The sequence below is a fragment of the Metarhizium brunneum genome, chromosome 5 (genome assembly GCF_013426205.1).
Source record: "Metarhizium brunneum chromosome 5, complete sequence".
NCBI classification, from domain to species: domain Eukaryota; kingdom Fungi; phylum Ascomycota; class Sordariomycetes; order Hypocreales; family Clavicipitaceae; genus Metarhizium; species Metarhizium brunneum.
In genome coordinates this window covers 1,710,133-1,732,900 of record NC_089426.1, presented here as the reverse complement: position 1 = coordinate 1,732,900, position 22,768 = coordinate 1,710,133, and the positions used below count along the sequence as shown (strand labels likewise).

Genomic DNA, 22,768 nt, shown 5'->3' with positions numbered 1-22,768 from the left:
CCAACTCGGTCCTTCCCCCGCTAAAGTCCAGCGTGGAACTAGCGCGTGTCAACACAGGGTGACGACTTGCGATTGGCCGGAAAGAGCCCTGGATAAAATGGCAACCGAGCTAGTGTCACCAAGAACTACATAATTCAGCTCTTGGTGAATCCGCCCAGAGACATGATTGGGACACGGGCAGCCGGCTAGCAAGCAAGCTATCGCAATACCGAGTATCGACGCCGAGGAGGCGTAGGTTTTTGCCGAAAACGGACAACGGAGAGATACTAGCCGCCTTCTGCCAAAAAAGACAAAATGTGACAGAGTTTCACGCCGCAGCTACAACACGTCCGATCTTTTGATCTCATGCCAGATCAGATTTTGGGGTCGACTATGCCGACAGACCATTGCCCTTGCCCTTGCCCGCCTTCTGCCAGGGGCGGGCGTCTGAACTCTATTTCGTCTCGGCTCGATTTTGATACTGGCAGCCATTCATCCCCTCTGCCGAGTTCCGTTGCATGCAGCCTGGCGCACGCTACAAAGACGGCGGGATTCGCGGCATGTCACTGCGCACGACATATACCCTCCTTGCTGGCATGGTGTTTTGGCAGGGCAGATGCCTTCTTGTCATATATGATACGTGATACATGGTGGTTGATTGCGAATGTACGCCGTAGCGAGTACAGTCTCAAAGTTTAATCTACGACACGTGTCTTTCATCTGAGACTATACTGCGCCCGTACGCGCAAAACCGGGGAGTCGGGGCAATTGTCATGCCTGGCAGACCGGCAAGCCCCATGCCCATCATGCGTATGAAGCATTCTTGGCCATGGACGAGTCGCACATGCCCCGGATGCGTGGTGTTGAGTCAATGAGCTGCGGAAACTCTAGCAGTGGGTGGAATGCGCATGCCGTCGTCTTCATTCCCGCCTGCTGGACTGTTGTGAGATGCAATGCTGGCCATGTATATGTATCTGGCGTTGGCGGGCGTTTTGGGCCATCAGCACACTTTGTCGCTGTGGAACACGAAATACATGTCAACTCCCGTCCTGGTTCATGCTTTCTCCATGACGGCCCTTGGAAACATTGTTGAACAGGCACACTCTTTTCAGGTGTAATGCATAGCAAGGATCTCGTTTCGGAAAATAGGCAACATGGTTCATGGAAGAACCCTACAAGTACGGAGTAGGATAGACAGGGAATGCTGCAGACGCTAAAATTATATCCTCTCCGTGATATGTGATTATCAACTAGAAGGTTAATGGTCCTACATACTGATAATTATCCAAGCCACCGGTCCTCTCCAAGTAGATATCCCTCGAAATGAGAAAAGACAAAATATAGTCCAATACCTCGTTTTGTCGACATCACCCTGGAACTTATATATCAAGTTCCCAAGCTAAACAACTCGCTTGTTTCATACAAACTCTTCAGCTTTAGACAATTTATAAACAGTGACAATGTTCCTCTAACGGCGAGTCTCGTTCCACTCCAAGTCGGCATCTACCCCTGGTCTGTTGTGATACTTTCAAGAACCATTTCATCACATAGCCTGTTACGAGATTTTAAAAGGCGGCCAGCATTGTACCACCGCCATTGTAGAAAGGAGCCTGTGAAAAGGGAAACAAAACCCTACCCACATCCTCCTCACCTAGACTCCCTAAACTACCACCCGTTCTATAAGTTGTCTAGACGTTCTCTAATCGACATCGCATCCTTCCATCTACTCTCATAAAAGGGGTTAGCGAGGCCCCAATACCAGATTGAACTTGTCCTCTGTTCACTTACTCAATCCCTCGCGGCACAAGTGCAAGTCAAGTCGGACCCAACGAAACCATTTGAACCTACACCATCCTGTCCTCCTTACACCTTTCAAGGCTTCTAATTCAGATGACGCCTCGAAGCACAGAAACCCAAAACACCCGTTGTGCTTGCCATCAAAGGCTGAAAACAAAGCCCAGTCTGATTGTCTCCCTTGACGCTTCGCAAAGACCCAAAGTCGCGCGTGACCATGCTATCACGAAATTATTTCGTGCCTACTAAACGTGAATACTATCGGGTGTCTGTCGGTGACGCCAGGGATGTGTAAAGACACGAAAGGCACAGCAAATATTCCAATTGAAATGTGTCCAGGGTCGCCGCGAGAAAGACTTGACCAAAGAAACTAGGACATGGGCTCATCTGTGAATGGCACGCCAAGTCCTCCGAAACGAAGTAATGGGCTATTTACCGCCGTTTTCGTGGGACGTCATCCAGCGATCCTTTTAATGTATTTCCAGGAGAGCCTAAAGCTTGAAAGCTTGGTGACAGACCTTACTCGAGAAGAGAATTCTCAAAATATAGGGAATTGGCTCCTGTCGTTGTGGTTGCCACCAAATCGTCGCATAACAGCGTTCAAGTCTAGGAAGGTGGCGTGGCAAAACGCACCTCGTCATGCTTGCAGCTTAACATGGCCTCTGGATAGAGTATAGACTGCCAGAAAAGCTGAGAAGACCCGTTTCTTTGCTCATTGTCGATTCACATCACTGTTGCTGCCCAAGTCTAATCGTTGTCTTGATGCCCGTTGCTAGAGAGCCGTCGCCGATCACGAAACGTATGGCCACTTCAGTACTCAGTCAGTCAACGAAATGGGAAGCAAATAATAGCAGCCCCTAGCAGCCATTGCAAGACGAGACAGCTACCAAGCATCTGCCCAGAGTCTAGGCCTTCTATGCAAGCTGTGAGGGGGGAGGATTTCCTCTGAGATGTTCCTATGGGTGACTGGAATCTCAAGTCCAGAGTATTCACATTAGACATCAATAGATATGTTCTTTATTCGATTCCCGCTATTGCTGTGTCATTCATCTTCTCCTTAAACTAGGATTACTTTACGCTAAACACTACTAAATTGGCTGCTTTCTTTGTTTCGTCACTCAATATTGCTTATGGGCTTGACTCCTCCTCTGGCTGAGGAGGCTCCAAGCCAGCATTCTGCGCCACGCGCTTCCAAATCTCCAGTTCTCTAAACACCCGTTGGCATTCTTCCTTGAGCTTGGTGTTGCAAGTACTCAGCTCAGTAATGGCCTGATCTGTGAGAAGCTTCTGCAGAGTCCACTTTTCGACATTCTGCTCTTCGTTCTCCCGAAGTTGTGTAATAAAGCTGACCGCACGCTGCAGAATTGACCCCTTATTCTTCTCACAGCCTGGAACGATTTTGGCCAATTCATTGATGCCTTCATTGATAGTCTCGCGCCGTCTTCGTTCAACTTTGAAGATGGTTAGCCAGAGACCTAGCTTGAGCGTTCAGAAGAATATCCAGGGTGCACCACTTGCCTTCTTTGTGATTGTCCTTTCGCATCTTATGCCATTCCTCAGAGCCCACAGTAGGCTTGGGGTTCGACGGGGCCGATGATGTAGAGTATCGATGAGCCGGAGGCTGACCTCCGTTTGCCGGGGTTTGCTGGGTAACTGCGGAGGGATCCATCATATCAGGCTGGGCAATTTCAGCATTGAATGCCGCTTCGGACTGATGATCGCCCTCGGCGGCTACCTGAGCCGCAAACTGCTCCTCTGTCGAAGGAGGGACATGAAGAGTAGGATACATGCCAAGTGCTGCCTGGGCCGTGCTAGTAGCATTCGCAGGATCAGACGCATCGGTGTGGTCAGCAGCCGCGGCCTGCTGCAAGGCATTGAAGTCGGCGACGTTCACGCCATTCGCCGCAGCGGCGTGGGTTGCCTCAATGGCATTCTCGATGAAGGCAGCGGTTTCAGCTGTCATGGCTGCAGGAGGAGCAGCGCGCTTAGCACGTTGGGAGCCGGGACTGTCCAGTTCACGCTTTCTCTTAGAGCCAGGAGAGCTGGTGAGACTGGACAAATCAGCAGGTTCAGTAGCAACCGAATCGGACATGATGTCGAAAAGGCCGACGATGGTGTAGATTGAAGGCCTGGGCCCTTGTGGTAATCAGCGTTGCGGGCTGTTTGAGTCAAGGGCCTCCGAACTGTTGCATAAGAAAATGTTAGCATGTGTTCACCAAGCAGAGACGAATCATGGCGTTCAACATGACGAGGAGGCAGACAGCTCAATTTGGACTATGATGAGTAGGGCCATCTCCGTTGTCGATTCTATAGGCAACAACAAGCCTTCGCCTCGCTCCATGTCAATTCTTGATGAGATGAGAGACGAAGGGCAATCAGGGCTATTCGAATCGAAGAGCGCTGAAGAAACAAAAGGAAATGGATGGATGAAGCGCTTGCTTGACAGAAATGAATTGTTCATGTCGTTCGCTCCTATTTTGGCGCCAAACGCGGTATGTATTGAGAGGAAGGGTGTGTCATATGAGACGTAGTCACGCAAAGAAAGGTCATGGGATCGCGACGGGTAAGAAGTCGCACTCATCCTGTTCCTCACGACCGCAGTGACGATGCGTTGCGACGACATTGGACAACAATCCGCATCATTGCACATCGTCGAGCGATTGTCAATACGTCGCAGCTGTTACCAGCCGCATCTCCGTCATCTCACGATGCATGTAAGTCGTCACTAGACGATTTGGCGCGACGATGAGACGGAATCCATGGCCAAGGAGGATGGTGGCGACGGTGAGTAAAATTCCCTCGCAACGTGTCTGCCTCGCCAAAACGACTCAGAGAACCGAGATTTCCATCAAAAACACCAAGAAAACCATCAAATCGACTTTGTGAACAGGGACGAGCAGGCGCATAGAACAGACATACCTCGCAGATCATGTGCTCTGGAGACTGCCAGATCACGGGTTTTCCAACTCACGTGTTTTGGTCAAAATCTCGTGATATCGCGCCGACCGGGCGTCGAAAATGTAAGTCGCGGCAGACCCGCAGCTTGATTGCACAAAGACACAAAGCGTAACAGTACCGCAGGGCAAAATAAAATGCGAAGAACTGATGCGGGCGACGGGATAATACTCGAAGTGAAGTGGTAGTTCTAAGATGAGAGATTCTTATGTTTTTATTTATAAGAGGCGAGAATCCGAGTAGGACCAGGTTGAGCAGGTCGCGCCTGGGACCAGAGGATCAGAGACAGCTCAGGAAGGGCGAGGCAAGGCACGGCCGGGGTGGTGCTTCGAGTTTGGGTCGCTCACTCGTTCGCTCGTCTCGCTCGTCTGGCGAACAGGCAAGAGTGGGTGGGTGGGCGGGCGGCTGGTCGACTGGCTGGGTCACGCGGCGGAGAAGGATGTGGAACACGTGCAGCGGGAGACGCTGAGTGATGAATAATGAGGGCGGCCAGATGGCGCTTTGCCTCAGGTGGGTAGACTTGCCTGCCTCAGGCATTCAGAACTGTCAGCCAATCACTTGACATAGTTTGACACAATGGGGACAGTACAGCCAATAGGAAATCGTGGCGAATGGGCCCTGGCTGCTCGCAACGACTAGACAGAAGAAGAAAGAGCTGCTTGCCTGCCTGCTTGCAACATCTTGTCGAACCTTGGAAGTAAAGGAAGCTCTCATGGTACCTAGGTACCTAGGCGCTTTGGCAGGCGGGTGCTCAGAATTGGAGTACTTGGGTCTGGCATATAAGCCCTTTACCTAGGTACGCTTGTATTCCACACCTGGCTGCTCGAGAACCGGCACTAGAGAAGGTGCCCCCTCCTCCAGCTCAACCATCTGTCACGGGCAATCACGGCCATCAAGTGTTGGCCTTGTGTCCAACTTCGTCACATCACAGGACGGCACCCGTGCTCAGCCATAAACACCCATTCCTGGAAAGAAATGCGATGGTAATTCCATTTGTTGTGTGCTTGCTGGGCTCTCAAATCCTCACTGCACGTGCCTCTCATGGGTAAGCGTGACGTGCTTGTCTTTCCTGTTTGATGTGGCAGGCAAATAAGGAAGCAGCCATGTCAATAGACCTCCATCTTGCTGCCTGTCAGGTACGGCACTGCCCAATGCCCAATCCGTGCAACCCCCTCCCGGCTTGCATCTTTCAACTAGTATGGAGTATCGTGAAGCTTGGCGAGCTAGGGACAGGTCAAGGTCGATGCCACAGCTCGAGATCCAAGTCATTCAAGGTCCACCTAGTATGTAGAGACTGCTATCAGCACATCACTCGACGGTAGGTGGTAGAGCGCGGTGTGAATCACGCTATTAATTAATTTTTGATTGTTTCGCTCTGTAGTCAAATAAAATTACACACACAATATAAGTATCGTACAATCATAAAATCTAAAACAGTATTAGGCTGTACCAGGCCAAGGACAGTAAGAGACTAGAAAAGTAGACCGTCTATACACGCATCGTAACGCGTCAGACGTACCAGCGCAATTATATGTAGTGCCACGCCACGGCCGCTAGCCAAGGCCATCTCGCGATAGCCTCAGCCGCCATCATAGAGGTAAACCTCGCGCCCGTGACTCACGCCGAGTCACGCCAAAAACCTAAAATGCCCACACACGCAGTATATCTGCGAGGTCTCGCCGGCATTCGAAGTCGATCCTGGTGAAACACGCTATTTCGGGAATCATGTGTTACAATCCAATGGTTTGTCCATGGCGCTTTTATCAAAGCCATAGATGCATGTCTCAACAACGGTAACACGGAAACGATGGTGTGTGCCCGCCTTGGTTGAGTGACAGCCGGTGAATCAAAGTGCAGCTTGTATCGTACGCAGGTATACTATTTTCATAGTATTATTGGTAAGCAGCGTCGAAACCTTTATCTTCCAGTGTATTCATCGGTTTCGTCTCGATCCGTCTGCCCATGGGCGCATTCAGGCATCAGACATGTCAACAAACCCTACACAGTACGGAGCACTCCCTACCATGCCACCAAGGTGCGGTGATGCAACAGATAGAAATAGTTTAACGGACCGCAGCAGCTAATGCAGGTTCGATGTTTTAGTCTTTGATGTTGCGTTTCAGTATAATAAAATCGGTGTTTGCAGTCGTGAGTCACTGTCAGTGCCTCTCTGACGTGCAGAGTTTGTTCTAGGCTTTCGCCGGCGCGTGAGGTCATGAATCACCTCTTGAGCTAGTGGGTCCCGGTGATTAGCTAGTCTTTTTTTTTTTTTTTTTTTTTTTTAATAATAATTTAATAAAATCGGTGTTTAATAAGAGTTCACGTCTGAGTTGGTCGGGGAGGCTAGCTAATGAAGCATATTAGCTACTCGTTGATTAAGCTTTCAAATGTTCACATCTGCATCCTATCCCCTACGCGACCAGAAGCCAGAAAATGAAAACATGTCAAGAAGGAAGACCAACCCAAAGGAAACAAAGCCGCATTAAAACGTGTATATTTTTTGAATAGCAGCTCCAAAATACTTCGCTGCCAAAGTTCCCGTCCCATTCAGGGTAAGCCTCCGGCTCGCCACTGAAGCCGATGCAGGAGCTTCTAGGCTGTGGGGTCCACAAGCACCCGACATCTCCCCATCGATCGACGGTCACGGTCACTGTCGACCTCATCACATCATCGTCGAACCCCCGACCTCGACATTCTTGTAGCCGGGGCCTGTAACCTAGATTCATCAATGGAAATTTCGAATAGTCCGCAGTAGACTCTCCCAGACGCCCATCATGGCCGACTACGAGCAATCCACGCTCAAACACAATGAGCACCTCCTCTTGGTTCGTAGCACATCGAGAACGCTGCAGCCACCGGCTAACACCACATGGCGGCATAACAGGACCAACCTCTTCTACGCCTCCCGCACGAACTTCTCCGCAAGAACTTTCGATCTGCTCATTTCACAATCGAAAAGGACACATCCACGCTCAAGACCCTGCTCAAGGACTCTGCGACGGCTGCCGTGTCAGGCCGAGCCTCACAGCAGGATGTCCTCCGCAACATTGACACCATGATCACCCGAATGCGAGGAGTCAAGCGGAAGCTCACCACGTACGCAGACGAAGAGGCACGAATTCACCACCAAACCGCCGCTCGCATCACACACCTCGACGAACTATACTCCATACGTAGCGTAGACGACGTCAAGTACGAGGCATGGAGTCGACGACGGCTGGACCGCCTACTAGCAGATTACCTCCTAAGACATGGCTTCAACCAGAGCGCGAGCGAGCTAGCTGAGGAAAAGGACATGCAAGACCTAGTCGATGTCGACACCTTTGTGAACATGAGTCGAATTCGAGAGGCGCTCCTAGGTGGAAGCGTCACGGAAGCACTAGCCTGGTGTACCGACAACAAGAAGGAGCTGCGAAAGATGGAGGTATGGCCACACCGACGCCTTTAATATCCCCTGTCATGGAAACTCACATACATCTCAGAGCAAACTAGAATTCATGCTGCGGCTTCAGCAATATGTCGAACTGATCCGCACGCAATCCGAACCCAAGCTCGTCGAAGCCATCACCCACGCCAAAAAATACCTGATTCCCTACTGGAAGACGTATCCCAAGGAGGTCTCCCAGGCATGCGGCCTCCTCGCCTTCCCCCCGGGCGGCCACTCATCATCCGCCTACTCCAACTTCTATAAACCTTCACGCTGGTCCGAGCTAGCAGACCTCTTCACCAAGGCACACAACAACCTCCTCGCACTGCCGTCTGTTCCCCTCCTCCACGTCGCTCTCTCGTCAGGTCTGTCTGCCCTGAAAACTCCCGCATGTCACTCATCGGCCTCGCACCAGGGAGAAGGCACCTCAACTCTCGGGCACGGCGTGTGCCCCATTTGCTCAACGGAGCTTAACGAGCTAGCTAGAAATGTACCATATGCGCATCATACCAAGAGCCACGTGGAGCACGATTTGATGCTCTTGCCAAACGGAAGGGTGTACGGATCACAGAGGTTGCAGGATCAGGCGAAGAAAGCGGGGTTACCGCCCACATTGGTGAAGGATATCCAGACTGGAGAGGTGTTTGCTGCTGAAGGGTTGAAGAAGGTGTACATTACGTAGGTGGTCTTTGTTGCGGCTGAGAATCACTACGTCATTACACAGGGATAACAAACTAGGGAACTGTTGGCATGGATCATGACTTTTTTGTTTTGGCGTACAAGGGCAAGCGAAACTTATGGTTATATGGTGTTTCCTGTTATATTTATGTCACAGCGTTTCAAGAACACAGAATGGCTCAAGACACACAACTCAATGCTACAAGCCCTTTTTTCCCACCTCAACTAGCTGAGGAAAAAAGTGTGCCAAGGGACTTCCAGACCCTTTGTGTACGCACGACGCTACAATACATGATCGCTTGGAAACTATGGATAGACGGTAGACCGGTCAAACCGGCACATTTGTCATTCCAGTTTCCTTGACAATAGACAACCCCGACTTGACAAAGGCAGCTATTCGCTGCAATCTACTCCGTGTGCCAGCCCGACCCTGTTAACATCCTAAACTCCCAGAAATCTCCAGTCCAGGTATTTCCATAAACCACTGGATTCCTCCTAGAATCAACGAGGGATGCCTAACTTTGCTTCCTTTACGCTTTTCGACCGAGACACAACGACCCACAATTCCATGTCAATGACCGATCAGAGAGAGCAAATCCAGGAGACAGCGGAAACTCTTGAATATGTAATAAAGAGTAAGAGGTAGATGGTCAAGCACCTCTTGACCGGACCGACCAAACCCAAATGCATGCGAAACAATCAATATCAAGATAGAATCATTATCAACAACTACATCTGCTACAATTGTGCAGAAAAGGGACCAATCCCATTGATACAAGGAAAAAGAGTGCGTACTAGGTCCTCCGCTTTACGACATAGGCGGCAGCTGGCATCCGTGTGCAGAACCCTATCTGCTGTTGCCGGCAAAGGCAAAGCTTCCAAAGACGCCGCCACCTCCCCCGGGAGTCATAGGACCCATGTGTGCCATACCCCCATTGGAGTTGTGATTCTGTGCAGCTGCAGGACTGCTGATGAGGCTAGCGGGTACTTGGTTGGGCGTGCTTGGGGTGCCGCCATTCTGGCCATGATCGTTGCCACCCTGCTGCATCATAGGGGCCATTGGACCTTCGGGAACCCCCAGACCCCAGACTCTACCAATGTGGTCTTCAGGAATTGATCCATTGAAGATCCTATCTCGCATCTGGAAGAATACTTTCCCAGTAAGAAGAGAATCTGACCCAGCCTGATGCGCTGACCCAATTCGTTTGACTTTGAAGGTCTCGGCAATATTCTCAAGGCCAGACTTGTGCTCGAATTTGTTCAAGATGTCAATTACAGCTGGGTCATTAGGCGTGAGGAATCCTTGGGTGTGTAGACGTATGGCATACTTCATGAGGTGCTTGACATCGTACGTCGTCGGGAAATACAGCTTCATCTTGCTGTCAAACTGGGCCTCGTCGTTGGGCAGCGGTGTACAGATTAGCAGCTTTGTGAGATACCCAAAATCGTACCCTCCATGGAAAGAGATCCATCTAGCTTCGTCAAAGCATACTAATCCCGAAGGAATGAGAAGTGCCGCAAATGCCTTGGGATCGATGCCATCTCGTTCAAGAAGACTAAAGTCAATGCCAGCCTGTTGTAGCGACTCGATAGACTTTTCATTATACATGTCGTCCTTGAGGGAGAACTTGAAGTTGAATTGCCACGAGTACGGGAAAGGCCCCTGGCTGGCCGCCTTCATTGCTTTTGGTCCAAGTCCCAGGTCCGGTCCGGGCCTTGCCGGTGGGGTCTCACCATCCTCATTGAACAGAGTCAGTCCAATTTGGATAACTTTGAGCATGTCGACGTTTGTCCGTAGACATTGATAGTGGTAGTCACTTTTGCCTCTGAATGAGCCCATAGGTCTGGCAACAACTCCGGGAAATTCCGTATCCTGTTGTTTCGTAGCGTTAGCATTCAAAATGTAGAATTGCTGGTTGTGGGGTGAGCATAAATAAAGCGTAATAAGGACTTACCATGGCAATGTACGGATACTTGTCCACAATATCTCTCAATACCGCCATTTCTTCCTCTAGATTATGTTTCCAGACCTCTCGTATTCTTCCCTTATTAGTTTGGGCTCTCATTGTCGGATGCTCCATCAATACACCGTGCTGCAACTGCCCCCCATGTTGAGGTTGTTGCAATCCGGCAGCGGGACCATGCGCAAAGCCCATTCTAGCGCTCTGGCTGCCGAAGCCGGAGTCAGCAAATCCTGACCCATTGAGACCTGCAAAGGCGTTGCCGTTGGCTCCTGCAAAAGAGCTTATCTGAGCATTGGCATTCAGGTATTGGTTACCACCCATCGGGCCGCCTTGAGGCTGTCCATGAGAAGGGAATCCGGGTTGGTGGAAAGGCCCACCAACGCCAGGACCAGCGCCGAAGCCCCGGATCTGTGGTGGCATATGGTAGGAGAGTGGCGGAGAAGCCTGGTTGAAGCTGATAGAAGCCCCGGGTGAAGCCAGTTTCCGCCGCAGTGGTTGTCAAGCAGTGGCGAGTATATTACCAACAGGTTGTTGGAAATGTTCTTGTCGAAGCAGATTGGTCCTCGTTGTTCTTGGAAACGGCCAATGGTCAGTAAGGGATTGTCGACGTAAAGGTTGCGGTCGCGGACGATTACACTATCGACCTCGACGAGTATTCCGTGAGTGACTGCTGCGCTTTGTTTCGTATAACTTGGCCCACTTCTTCACCTCATAAACGGCGAAATCCACTTCGGCAAGACTGTTGATGGAGGGCCCCTTGGCGGTGAAGGACAAATATGAGTTTGTGGTTGTGATATGACTCGATGTCGCAGTTGGATTTGTCGAGATATTATTTGCGAAAGAATTTGATCCCCAGATGGAAGTGGACGTATGGGCGAATGTGGACGAGTGCCTCTGGGAGTATATGGGGATATTCGTCGTCCCTGCTGTCGCTGTTGCGCTTGCTATGCGGATAGGTGTTCAACAGGCTGTCGCATATGCCGCGGACAACGAGGAGCGTTGGGAGGAGGTTGTGGACGTGGTGGTGGCTGTTGCAGCTTCTTCTCCTGCTGCGACTCTCGTGGCAGCTGATTTAGAGGCTCCTGTTTGAACCCCCGAGGTAGTCGCCCTGCTTCTCCCTCTGCTCGCCTGCACGCCTGCGTCCAAACTTCTCGGGTGATAATAGGATATGGATGATGCACCGGCACTTCCTAAAGGTGCTGATCAAGGTTCATTGAGTATAGGCGCAAGTGTCGGGTGAAGCTGTTCCGAGGGAAGACGACGGACGCTCCGGCCTTAACCGTATTCAAGGCACCAACCAGAAAGAGGCACCAGACAAGATGAACCCTGAACGGATCGCGGCAACACGTCAGTGAAAGAGTGGGATGCAGATATACCGCCGCTGTTCTGATTTGAAAATAAGTCCTATTGGTCCGGAGATATCGAGGGATTAGAGTGAAGCTACTCGGTTCGCACGCGTGTGTTCCTTTGGGTTCGCTTGATGGGCGTTAAGGGTACCGTGAGACTGTGGGAGCCGAAGGGCAAAGGTAGCCGCACGTCGATTTGGGGGTGTGCAGTGCGTAGGCTAGCAAAGCTGCGTGGGTTGCGTTTCGTGTGATGCTTGAAAAGCCGGAGTGTAGTTCAAGAAGACCTCGACGGGACCTCCGATTCAAGGCAAGGCAGGCTGCTCAGACCGACTCGGGTTCACTTGGAGTGTTGCCCAATTGCAAGTGGCCCGTGCACCATCTCTGCACAAGCTGGCAGGTACGTGGGGCCCAAGTTGTTTCTTCTCAGAAGGACGCTGCTTCACCAGCAACTACGTTGTTCCGGCCAGTAACGAATCAGCGGCCGTCCATTCTGTGGGATCCTAAGCAGCCGGCAAACCAACCTCCAGAGTGCCAGACTGCGAATAACCTCTAGCCTCGATCACCACGCACTCTCTTCACCACACCGATTCCGTCACCCCCTGGTCGTAGGCGGCTTAATCGGAAACGATGCTTCCTACCAGGTACGATCTCAGCGCAATTGCTGCCTGTGCGAGCGCGCGGGCGACGGCTCACTAGCTCCCCGCGTGCAACGCCTTCCATCGAAGGAAATATAACTAACGCCCGGCAAAACAGAGTACTCCGAGCGGCCCGCGGGTCCAAGGCCAACATCACCGGCTTCAACATGCGAGCGTTCAAAGAGGCCGCCGGCCAGCCGCGATACGATCCCTGGGAACGAGCGTACGTTACAACCCCCCACCCACCACGAACCCAGCGAATTTCGTAATTCCGGCAGTCCAAACGACTCTAAAAACCAATGACTGACTCGATGAAATTCCAGTGAGGCGTGGAGATATACAGGCACATTCTCCCGCTTCAACCGCTTCAAGGGCTCCCTACCTGGTCTGGGCACCGCCACCGTCGCTTTCGCCGGATACTGCGTCTACGAGCATTTCTTCATGCAGGACGAGCATCACGGCGAGGCCCACCATTAAACATACCATCGCGCAGGTTGATCTGAGCTGTGGGAGAAAAGCGAGAATTCGAATCTGAGTGAGACGAGGGAATGTGTACAACCCGAAAGATTGGGGGATGTAGAAGAGGAAATATGTACATATACGAGCGGCCAGGAAAAAAGAGCTGGCTTTTTTCTTTGTTGAACGATTTGCTTAGGCTGTGTATAAGCTGGGCAATAGAATTATTGATGCAAAAGCAGCCTTGGATGTGTTGCTGTTTTCAAGACGGGACTTGTGCGTGGAAGTAGACGCCCGATTACAGGAGATTTTAGGTTTGACGCTCTGGTAACTCCATTCTGCGAGGTGGAAAAAAAGAAAGCCAGTGACTACCATTTATGGAGCTCTTGTGGCATACGTGATGTATCACTGCTTCGGTGCGAATAGTCGATCGATGCTTAAGGAATTCGCTCCAATCGGAACAGTCGATCATTGCCAGTGGACAACTCCCTTCGTAACACTAGAAGTGTGGAATAGGACATCTGGCTCTTGAACCAAGAAGCTGTATTGCCACAAACCACAGGCTTATAATGCCAAAGGTATTCACCATCAAGTAAGCCATCAGAAGATAGTCACATAAATTATCAGGAATACGGGACAGCTGATTGATTTGCACTTAATCATGGGGTATATGCACATCTATCTATCATCATGCGTTACACAAATAAAACGCCTTTTCCATCCAGTCTACCCAGTCTCGTGATGAACCGTCTTCGGTTAGGTCCCAGTCCAGAGAGCATTTTTATCGACATAAAAGAAATAATGCATGTCTCCATACAAGCTTGTTACACCCGTAGGCCCATGACGGCATCAAGTGCCTCGTCAACTGCATTCTCTAGCTCCCCGATTCTTTTCTTCAAACCCGTATTCTCGTGCCTTAGCAAACTAGCCGTATCCCAAGCTATGCCGGCATCTTGGCCCTGACAATTCTGACAAGCTTGGACAATAGCTCGCTCACCATCCCTGCCAGGATCACCAGAAATGCCTTTGAATAGCTTTTGAAAGGTGGACATTTGGGGTTGGGATTGGCGTGTGGCACGAGGCGGCTCCAGCATGGTGGGTTTCGGTATCGGCGGTATTGAGCTGTGGTTGCCGTTGTCGACATAGACGACGTGCGAGTCGGACATACTAGCTGGCAGCGTGGGACTGCGCGACCTCGAAAATACACTGACTTCATCTACACTTTCATCGTCAGTGTCGAAGCCCGCTTCGTCAGATTTGGTAGTTCCGCCACTTCGACGGCGGTATTTCTTCCTTTGGTCGTCTTCCACACCGAGATCCTCGGATATGGTTGACATGCCTGAAGATAAGATGCCGCCTTCTCTGGTGCATTTTTCTTCTGCGCGAAGTCTTTTTTCGCGACCGAGTTCCTCCAGCAGAGCTTGCATCATGGCTTCTGTCTCTGCGGCTTTTTGTGCCATGCCTTCCAACTGCATCTTCAGATGAGTAGCTCGAGTCTCGGCTTCGATTTTCTCCTCTTCTTGGGCATCCTTCTCGGCATGGAGTTCCTGCAATGCCATGGCCTTGTGTTGGTAGGCTGTCTGGAATTTTCGTAGTAGACCGAAGGCGTTCATTTGTAAATTCTTGAAAGCGGCGGGTGAGAAGGATTCGCCGTCGGACGGTGAACCGCCGGGAAATAGAGCTGCGTCAATGTCCATATTCATGAGCTCGTCGTCCTGGAGCACCGAGACTGGAGCGGATGCTAGACCCTTCAAGGTCGAGGCCATGTTGAATAGGGAGAACCGGGATGCTGAAGTAGGCGAAGTGAGCTTTGGCCGAGCAATGTTGGCTGCGGGTGATAGGGCGGCAACAGTGGGAGAGCTGCGTGATTTGGTAGGTGTGGATTCAGATGATGCCGTTTGATCTTCTGCTGGACTCTCTTCAACGACCCTGTTATGTCGTCTCATGCACCAAGCGCCAGGCCGAGCCTGAGATCTGTCCAGTGATTCTCTGCCCCTTCTGTCACCCGTCAAAGACATGGCAGCCCTATTTCTGCGTAGATGACCGAGCGTAGACGGTGAGCCCGGAACTGGAAACACCTCCTCGTCCGAACTTTGTATGTCTCCTGGGACCGTAGACTTCCGCAGCGGAGACTGCCTTGTCGGAGAAGCTGGCTCAGGCCAAGTTTGTCTTCGTGTAGAGGCTGCTGTGGGCAAAGACGGTGAACGAAACAAGCTCTTATCAACACTGGTTAGGGCTGCAGAAGAAGATGAATCGGCAGATCGAAGGGTGCTCAGAGGACTGTTGCAGAACACATCTTGCCCCTGGACGGGGGTTTGACATGGGGAAGATTGGTCAACGACCGGGGATGTAGACGTTTGCATGGTGTTGGAAGTGGGGATTTGTATTAAATCGATGCTGTAGCCCCCGGCCTTTTTGGCGTCTCAATACGTGGAGATGGTCTGGGTGCAAGCTGATGGCTTACACAATTATGCGACGTTGTCCGAAGTTGCCTGTCAAAGTATTTGAATCCGAGGACAGGCGGACTTTTTGATGCAAAAAGGGAGCCAAGAGTAAGAGAGTAAGGAGAAGAAAATGAGGCGGCAGGTGAGGAATGAAGATGCAAGCTCGGGTGGTCAGCGGGGTGACGGTTCAACTTCCCAAGGCGGCGACAATGTCAAGAAGCTTGCCGATATGGTCAATGTCTCCTGGGAGCCCCCACGAGCGACCCAACACGAATGGATGATGTGGAGGCAGCTGCTGTTCGAATGAAACACCGGACCCCTGATGTGAAGGGGGTTTGGGAGGGGGATTTGCTCGTTATTGTAGAGCTCTGGTTTTGGTGGTGAGGAGCCAAACAATGCAAACCGACAACCAGCCCGCTTTGCGGCGTTGCATGAATCAAGGATGCAGCAGTAATGGAGCCAGCTTTACATAAAAACTAGGGAGACAGGCTATGCTAGCGGGAATCGGCTAGAGAGTCGTAGACAATGGCGATGTTCAACGTCAGGTCGGAGACGACGAGGTCGGAGTGCTGGGCAGTGTTTCTTGCTCGTTCTCTTGAAGTTCAGCCCAACGTTGGCATGTGGTGTGTGGGCGGGTGGAATGCAGCAGGGCCATGCGGCCAGTAAGAGGATGGTCGGGCAGAACAGCAGGATGGGAATGGCCGTCGACAGAGGTCAAGGTAAAAGTACATATGCAGTGGCTGCCAATGTGGTCTTGAAGAAGCCCTTTGGAAGGGTTAGAGATGGGAGAAGCAAGGTAAAGTGTTATGGAAAGGAAAGCACTTTGTACGTCTGGTCGTACTGTCTAGCATGTGAATTGGAGTCGCAGCGAGCAACCTTTTCCTCTTCCATGTTGTCACTCTTGCCAAGCCCTTCGCCCACTTGAGCAGCTTGTCAGTTGTCAGTTGCCAGGCAGCCCTGCCCGCCCGGCTTGCCAGCCCAAACAGATCAAACAACATCGAAAACACCCACATTTGTACATGTACGCAGTAGTACCACATGTAGAGGTGGATAGCGACGTGGGTCTCCAGCAAGTCCCACCTAACCCTGGCCGTTTGTGGCTCTACCGGCTGATGTGAGGGCTCCAGTGAGGCCACAAGCCCCACAATACCCGTGTACTCCGTACTTAAGTACGGAGTAGGCAACTGGTAACCTCGGGCGACTTTAATAGCAGCTTAAGTTTTCGTATTATAATATAGCTATTTATAATAAGCCTTCCGATAGGGACTTTAGTTATTACTAAATTTACTAGTAAATACATGTATCCCTCCAAATATAGCTTTATATTAAATATATACTCTTATATATACTTAACTGGAGCTTTTATATAATATAGGGGATACCTCCAAGTACTTCGAAGCACTCCATTAAATTGGCCACAACGGACAATTAGCCTGCAGTGTCCCGAAATAAACTATCCAATAACAGCATACGACACTTTCTCAGATGGATGCCCAAGTGATTGGCATGTGCCTGCCTTCAGCTTCCCGACAACAGTCTCCAAGTCGCTTCCAGCGTGATGGCTGGCGCGCAAGTCATGAATGATGAGGACCCCAACAAGTCCTTCAGTTCTTCAGCGTGGAACGTAGCTTACTCCATGTCGGAGCCTGCAAACTCATCGAGCCAAAGAGAGTTTGTGGTGCTGGATGACTGAAATGCACACATCCTACCGCGCGGCAAGCTTTTCATGGCCGGCAGCACCATGGAACAGGCCCGCCATAATTTTTCTATGCCTTCTTGGTGTGTATGTGGTTGGAGGCCTTGTCTTCTACAAGAGGAATAAACTCGGATGAAAATGAGAATGGATGAAAAAATAAAAAACGATCCAAGCTACGTGCCATTGACCAATGAGGGAGAACACAGTGACAACTCAGCCAGCATCTTGCATGGTGTTCATGGGCCACGCAAGCACTACATGTATGCCTGGGAACCCAAGTACAAACTGCTCGTCGCCATAATAGGCCTTCTCGTAGTGCTTACGTTTGCTCTTGCTGTCTGGTCGCTTTGCCGCTTGTCTTGAGCCAACCGAACCACACGGGGCCAAACCACAAGGGATTCAGCCATGGAGCCAAAAAAGATAGAACGACATGTCGCAGATTCACATCACCTTGGTGACCACGCAAATGGAGAGACAATGTTTGGTCTCAGCATCTTCCACCAGCTGCATTGCCTAGTATATCCACTCGTACCATGGTGAGTGAAAGAGGGCTTGTCGTGGCTTATGCTTGTGTTTGCGTTTTGCCCAAGTGCGTGCACTTTACCTTTACGGATCGGCCTTTACGAGTGGACCAATGATACAAGAGGCAACATTGAAGCAGTACGATTTGATGCCGCCGTGACTAGTAGTTGCTGGCGACATGCACCATTTTACGCATCAACCAGCCCGACACGCCCAAATGCACTAGGTATTATCTATTTGGCCTTTCCATCTTCAAGTATACATGAATGGCCTCTCAGCATCCTTGATGGCATTGATCTTGCCCCCCGACATTGAGTACACGGCGTCAAATTGATGCAGAGACCTGAGTCGGTGCGTGATATTTAGCACAGTGTAGTCGCCAAAGACGCGAAAGATAACTTCCAGCATCTTGTCCTCTGTTTCGAAATTCACGTTAGCTGTCACCTCGTCAAGCAGCAAGATGCCTCTACTGCTGCCCTTTTCTGTATCCGTGTCTCTTGACATGTCGGCTTGATCTCTGCGCAGCTTTCTTGCCACAGCTACAGCAAGACTTAGGAGCTGTTTCTGTCCGTGGCTTAATTTGTCTTCAGACATCAGAGCGTCTAAGCCACCCAAGTCCTCGACAAGATCGTTTAGGCCAACCTCGACAATAGCGGTCCTACACTGCTCGTCGCTTAGGTTTCCATCAGGATCAAGGAGCTGTCTGAAGGTTTCCGTGCCAGGCAGAAACATCAGTTCCTGTGGAACAGCGATGATCCTCTGCCGCAGGGCCTGAGGGCTCAAATGCTGTAGTTGAATCCCGTCGACCGTCATCTTGTCCGAGGTGTCAGGAGTAGTATGGAGCAGCCGCATAAGAAGGAGGAGAAGCGATGATTTTCCGCTAAAGGGAAGTTGGTATTAGTATCCCAGGAACTCTTGTTACGAAGCTGTGGCTCAAGCAAATATCTACCTTCCTGTCCTGCCAATAATCGCAACCTTCTCGCCACCGCTGACGCTGAGGTGAATGTCACGAAGTACCAAAGCGTTCTCAGATGTCTTGCTGCCATAAGCGGCCGAAACGCCATCAATGGTAATTTGTCCTGACGTTGGCCAATCCACTGGAGGGTCCCTACCTTGGTCAGCCTCTCGAGTAGGATTATCGTCGAAATCCTGCAGGCGCTTCACTGCACCAAGAGAGGTCTCCAACTGAACCCATGATCGCACGGTTGCGCATGCTAATTCGCTGAGCGTCATGAGCGACACCAAACTAGCGCCAACAAGTCCGGCATGAGATGATGCCACAATTTGTGTGGCAAAGCAAGTGACTACAACGGCGATGATGCCAACAATCAGGTTCAGATTCAGTGTCAGCCACTGTTGGGCAAGATCGAGCAGATAATCCGGCTGTAAAGACTGGTTCAAGAACAGGTCAAATGCTTTCTGGTATTGATTCATCCACTGAAATGCTCGGATGGAAATCAAACCTGCGACAACGTCCTGGAACCTAGAACTTATGGACTGTTAGCCTCTTAAAGTGAAAATACTAGCCAAAACAAGCAACGACTCACTACAAAGGACTTCTCGCCTCGAGGTCCAGCAATCGAAGTTGTCTCGACGTTTTGAGATAGTAGTTCTGGAGCAAGTACAGGACTCCAAAGAAAAAGGGGTATCCGATGGCAATGTACGGTGTTGCAACAGCGACGACAACTAGCTGCCCAATGACTGTGAATCCTGATAGTAAAGTATTGGAAATAGCAAATACGAGTTGGTTATCAAGCATGCCCATATCTTGCGAGAAAAGGTTCGTCGTTGTACCCTTGTCTACAGAACTAAAATAAGTCAATGGCAGACTGAATAAGCACTTGAGTGCCCTCAAATGGAGCTCAGAACCTGCTTGTCTGGGCATTTGCATCTGCGTACTACCGAGAAAGCCGGCGAGACTAACAAGGCCGAACACTTCGAAGAGGGCGAGAAGGCCAAGGTAGAATGCTTGAGACTGATCATCGGGCCAATGGAACGAGTTTTTGGCCCAGAATCCTACCCACACTGTTCCAAAATTATACCCAAAGCTGAACAGGGTTCCGGTTACAAGAGCTAACACCAAGATTCTGGGACGAAGAGCCTTGATATACTGGGTGTAGACCTTTCCGTCATGCCGGCTTCGGAGTAGTCGCTTGCCATTGTCTCCCTCGACCGTGGACTTGACCACCGGCCGTTCGCCATTTGAACTGCTAGAGGACGAAATGCCGTGTTTTTCTGTGGTATCCAGTATGCTCTCTTCAACAAGGCTAGTTGCCTCGGCATTGGAAGGACCACAACTCTGCACCTTGCCATCCTTTCCTAGAACGATGACCTGCTGCGCGAGCGAGAGGTATTCAGTTGAGTGAGTGCACCAAATGACTGTTTTTGTCCGTAAGATGCCATCTGCCCCAAAAAGCCGCCGAGTGACCTCATTGGACGTTTGCGTGTCGAGGCCGCTGAGCGTATCGTCTAGAACATAGAGAGTTGCGTCGAGATATAAGGCGCGAGCCAAGGCTACTCGCTGTTTCTGGCCGCCACTAAGATTCATTCCGTTGCTTCCAACTAACGTCTCATCGTGCTGCAACATATTTCGAATGTCCACATCCAGTAGAGTCGCCTGTAGGACTGACTTGTAACGCTGTTCATGGAACTTTTGGTCAGGGCCAACGATGTTTGCGCGAATAGAATCATTGGTAAGAAATGGGGTTTGGCCGCAAAAGCCTATTTGCCCAAAACAGGTCGGTCGAACGCTGACTGTACCCTGAACGAAAGGAACTTCACCCAAGATACCCATACAGAGCGTTGACTTTCCAGACGCGACGGGGCCTGTGACGATGGATAACTGAGAGTCAGAGAATGCAATGTTGAGGTTAACTAGCGACCACTTGTCTTCCTGCCAACCAAAACTGACGTCTCGTAATGAGATGACCTGCTCTTGCCCCTTTTCACCGGCAGAACGGAGGGTGCTTCGGTATTCGGCTCGGTTCGGCTTGGAAAGAAAGTCGTAGATTCTCTTGAAGCTCGCAGTAGACGCCAACATTGATGGGACTGTCTGAAATAGCTGAGAGAGCGGGCTTGAAAGTAGCGTTAAGCACGACAGCGAGGCGTAAACCTGCGAGGTGTCGAGACCTCGGCCGATACTAGTGAAGGCAAATGTGATAACAGGGGCAAGCAGCATAGGTCCAAAGGCGACGCAAGTTGAGACGGTGCCAAGGAGACGAAATTTGGCGCCCGCGTCTAGCTCATCTTCGCGAAGACGCTGCATTAGAGCTGCTATCTGTGTGCTCCTGCCTGATAACTCCAACTCCTTGATTTGTGCAATCACGCTCGATGTAAGTTTCACACGGTCCTGCGTCTTCTGTGACCAGTCGCCTTGATACTTTGCGGCAAACTTGCCAACGGCAACGGTGAGGCTAACGCAAATGCCCACAATGATAATTGGTGTCACGGATGCAGTCCCAATCTGTCTCTGCAGTAGCCATGCCGCGAGCGCGACCTCAATCGTGTTTGCCCACAGCTCATGAACGTTGTGAAGACCCCCATAGACGCGATTAACGTCCATGCTCATCACAGTCAAGACGCCATCATCTACTGTGGGTAGCTGGAGACTCTTGTCATAGATGATATGGCCAAGGGTCGCGCGAAACCTGGTCAGGACTCGGTACTGGCAATACCAGTACATGGACGTGGATAAAGCCAATCCAGAGTATATAAGGATACTCGCCCCGATGAGCCCCACGCCAATGCTCCCAACGGATGATGCATCTTCTTGGAGAAAACTAGTAAGCCGCTGAATGAAGAAAGGTTGACAAAATGAAAACCCGATCAATAGTAGCCGTGCTGGGACTGGCTTAAGAAGTGATGGCCCTACGGTTTGCACGAGGCGGAAGAGCAGCGTCACGCTGCTTAAATCAGGTTTCAAGGAGCGACCGGACAAGTTGTTAAAGCCATTGAGCGGGTTGCTCACCGAGAGGCGCTTGTCAAGCGGATACAAATCATCCGACTTGAGAATTTTCTTTGAGCCCTTGTAAACCAGCGGGTTAAGCCAGTAGAAGAAGGCGAGCGAGAATATGCCGCTGGTTTCTTCAGGGCTTGTATCCGTGTGCGTTTCATGGCCTCGTAGCAAGTGGAATTTGGGCATGGCTTCCAGAAGAATAACGGTGAACTGCAAGACAGTCTTGGCCGTCAAGATGGCAGTGTATGAACGCCCGCCAGACTCGAGCCGCCATGTCCTTGTGCGAGCGACATCGAACAAGGTCGTTGGAGAAAGGTAGAGACTGATGAGTATGGAGGGACGTTGGCTCTTCATGTGTTCAATGTTGGAGAGAAGCAGGAGTAGCAAGGCTGCCACGCTAGACATGGCGCCTGCAGCGACTATTTTGTTGTTGACGGGATTCCTTGGTCGCCATGTAGCAGCCAGAGCTAGCATGCCCAGATTCAAGGCGACAAGGGCAACCAGGAAGGCCTTTGGTAGCCGGTTAGCTGCCTACTTCAGGCAACCCGTTCATTGCAAACGACCTGAGATGGAGACTTACTGATTTCAGCCATTGGGTCGCGTGACGTTTCACTTTGGTGTTTTGGCGTTTAGAAAGTACCCAGAGTCGTGGCGTTGCCAAGAAGATGAAGCACGCCGAGGGTAATATCGACAAGATAGTTTCCTCAAAAGTGATGGTGAAGTCAAAGTCACCGCGACAGCCTACGACAGCTGGGCCGATCGAGTTATCACCCAAGCATGTCGACATGATTCGCCTGCCTATGCCGTTGACGAGGCTCGTATCAGACTCTTGAAGTGTGTCGGTCTGGGCAGCTTTGACGTTGGCGGACTTTATTAGGTTCTACCCGGCCCTCGGCCAGGCAAACGGTGCACATGAA

The 22,768-nt window shown here is 50.9% G+C and overlaps 7 protein-coding genes across 7 annotated transcripts; 3 read left to right on the top strand and 4 right to left on the bottom strand.

Annotated features, from left to right (window-relative positions):
• Positions 1 to 2,901: 2,901 nt before the first annotated feature.
• On the bottom strand, positions 2,902 to 3,865 carry CBF1 (Transcriptional regulator CBF1; the record flags this gene model as incomplete). Its single annotated transcript, XM_066131283.1, has 2 exons — positions 2,902 to 3,224; positions 3,292 to 3,865. The coding sequence occupies 2 exons, from the start codon at positions 3,863 to 3,865 to the stop codon at positions 2,902 to 2,904; spliced, it is 897 nt and encodes a 298-aa protein (XP_065987334.1).
• Positions 3,866 to 7,502: 3,637 nt separating this feature from the next.
• On the top strand, positions 7,503 to 8,837 carry FYV10 (the record flags this gene model as incomplete). The annotated part of the gene is made up of 3 exons (XM_014685694.1): positions 7,503 to 7,553; positions 7,613 to 8,152; positions 8,211 to 8,837. The coding sequence occupies 3 exons, from the start codon at positions 7,503 to 7,505 to the stop codon at positions 8,835 to 8,837; spliced, it is 1,218 nt and encodes a 405-aa protein (XP_014541180.1).
• Positions 8,838 to 9,680: 843 nt separating this feature from the next.
• Positions 9,681 to 11,217, bottom strand: CNOT7 (CCR4-NOT transcription complex subunit 7; the record flags this gene model as incomplete). The annotated part of the gene is made up of 2 exons (XM_014685693.1): positions 9,681 to 10,706; positions 10,789 to 11,217. The coding sequence occupies 2 exons, from the start codon at positions 11,215 to 11,217 to the stop codon at positions 9,681 to 9,683; spliced, it is 1,455 nt and encodes a 484-aa protein (XP_014541179.1).
• A 436-nt stretch (positions 11,218 to 11,653) lies between these two features.
• On the top strand, positions 11,654 to 11,887 carry G6M90_00g086200 (uncharacterized protein; the record flags this gene model as incomplete). The annotated part of the gene is made up of 1 exon (XM_014685692.1): positions 11,654 to 11,887. The coding sequence occupies one exon, from the start codon at positions 11,654 to 11,656 to the stop codon at positions 11,885 to 11,887; it is 234 nt and encodes a 77-aa protein (XP_014541178.1).
• A 1,058-nt stretch (positions 11,888 to 12,945) lies between these two features.
• Positions 12,946 to 13,255, top strand: G6M90_00g086190 (uncharacterized protein; the record flags this gene model as incomplete). Its single annotated transcript, XM_014685691.1, has 2 exons — positions 12,946 to 13,001; positions 13,102 to 13,255. The coding sequence occupies 2 exons, from the start codon at positions 12,946 to 12,948 to the stop codon at positions 13,253 to 13,255; spliced, it is 210 nt and encodes a 69-aa protein (XP_014541177.1).
• Positions 13,256 to 14,058: 803 nt separating this feature from the next.
• On the bottom strand, positions 14,059 to 15,252 carry G6M90_00g086180 (uncharacterized protein; the record flags this gene model as incomplete). The annotated part of the gene is made up of 1 exon (XM_014685690.2): positions 14,059 to 15,252. One exon carries the CDS (start codon positions 15,250 to 15,252, stop codon positions 14,059 to 14,061), a length of 1,194 nt encoding a protein of 397 aa, XP_014541176.2.
• A 2,896-nt stretch (positions 15,253 to 18,148) lies between these two features.
• Positions 18,149 to 22,638, bottom strand: FUM19_1 (ABC transporter FUM19; the record flags this gene model as incomplete). Its single annotated transcript, XM_014685689.1, has 4 exons — positions 18,149 to 18,776; positions 18,846 to 19,385; positions 19,444 to 22,361; positions 22,432 to 22,638. The coding sequence occupies 4 exons, from the start codon at positions 22,636 to 22,638 to the stop codon at positions 18,149 to 18,151; spliced, it is 4,293 nt and encodes a 1,430-aa protein (XP_014541175.1).
• Between the last annotated feature and the right edge of the window lie 130 nt (positions 22,639 to 22,768).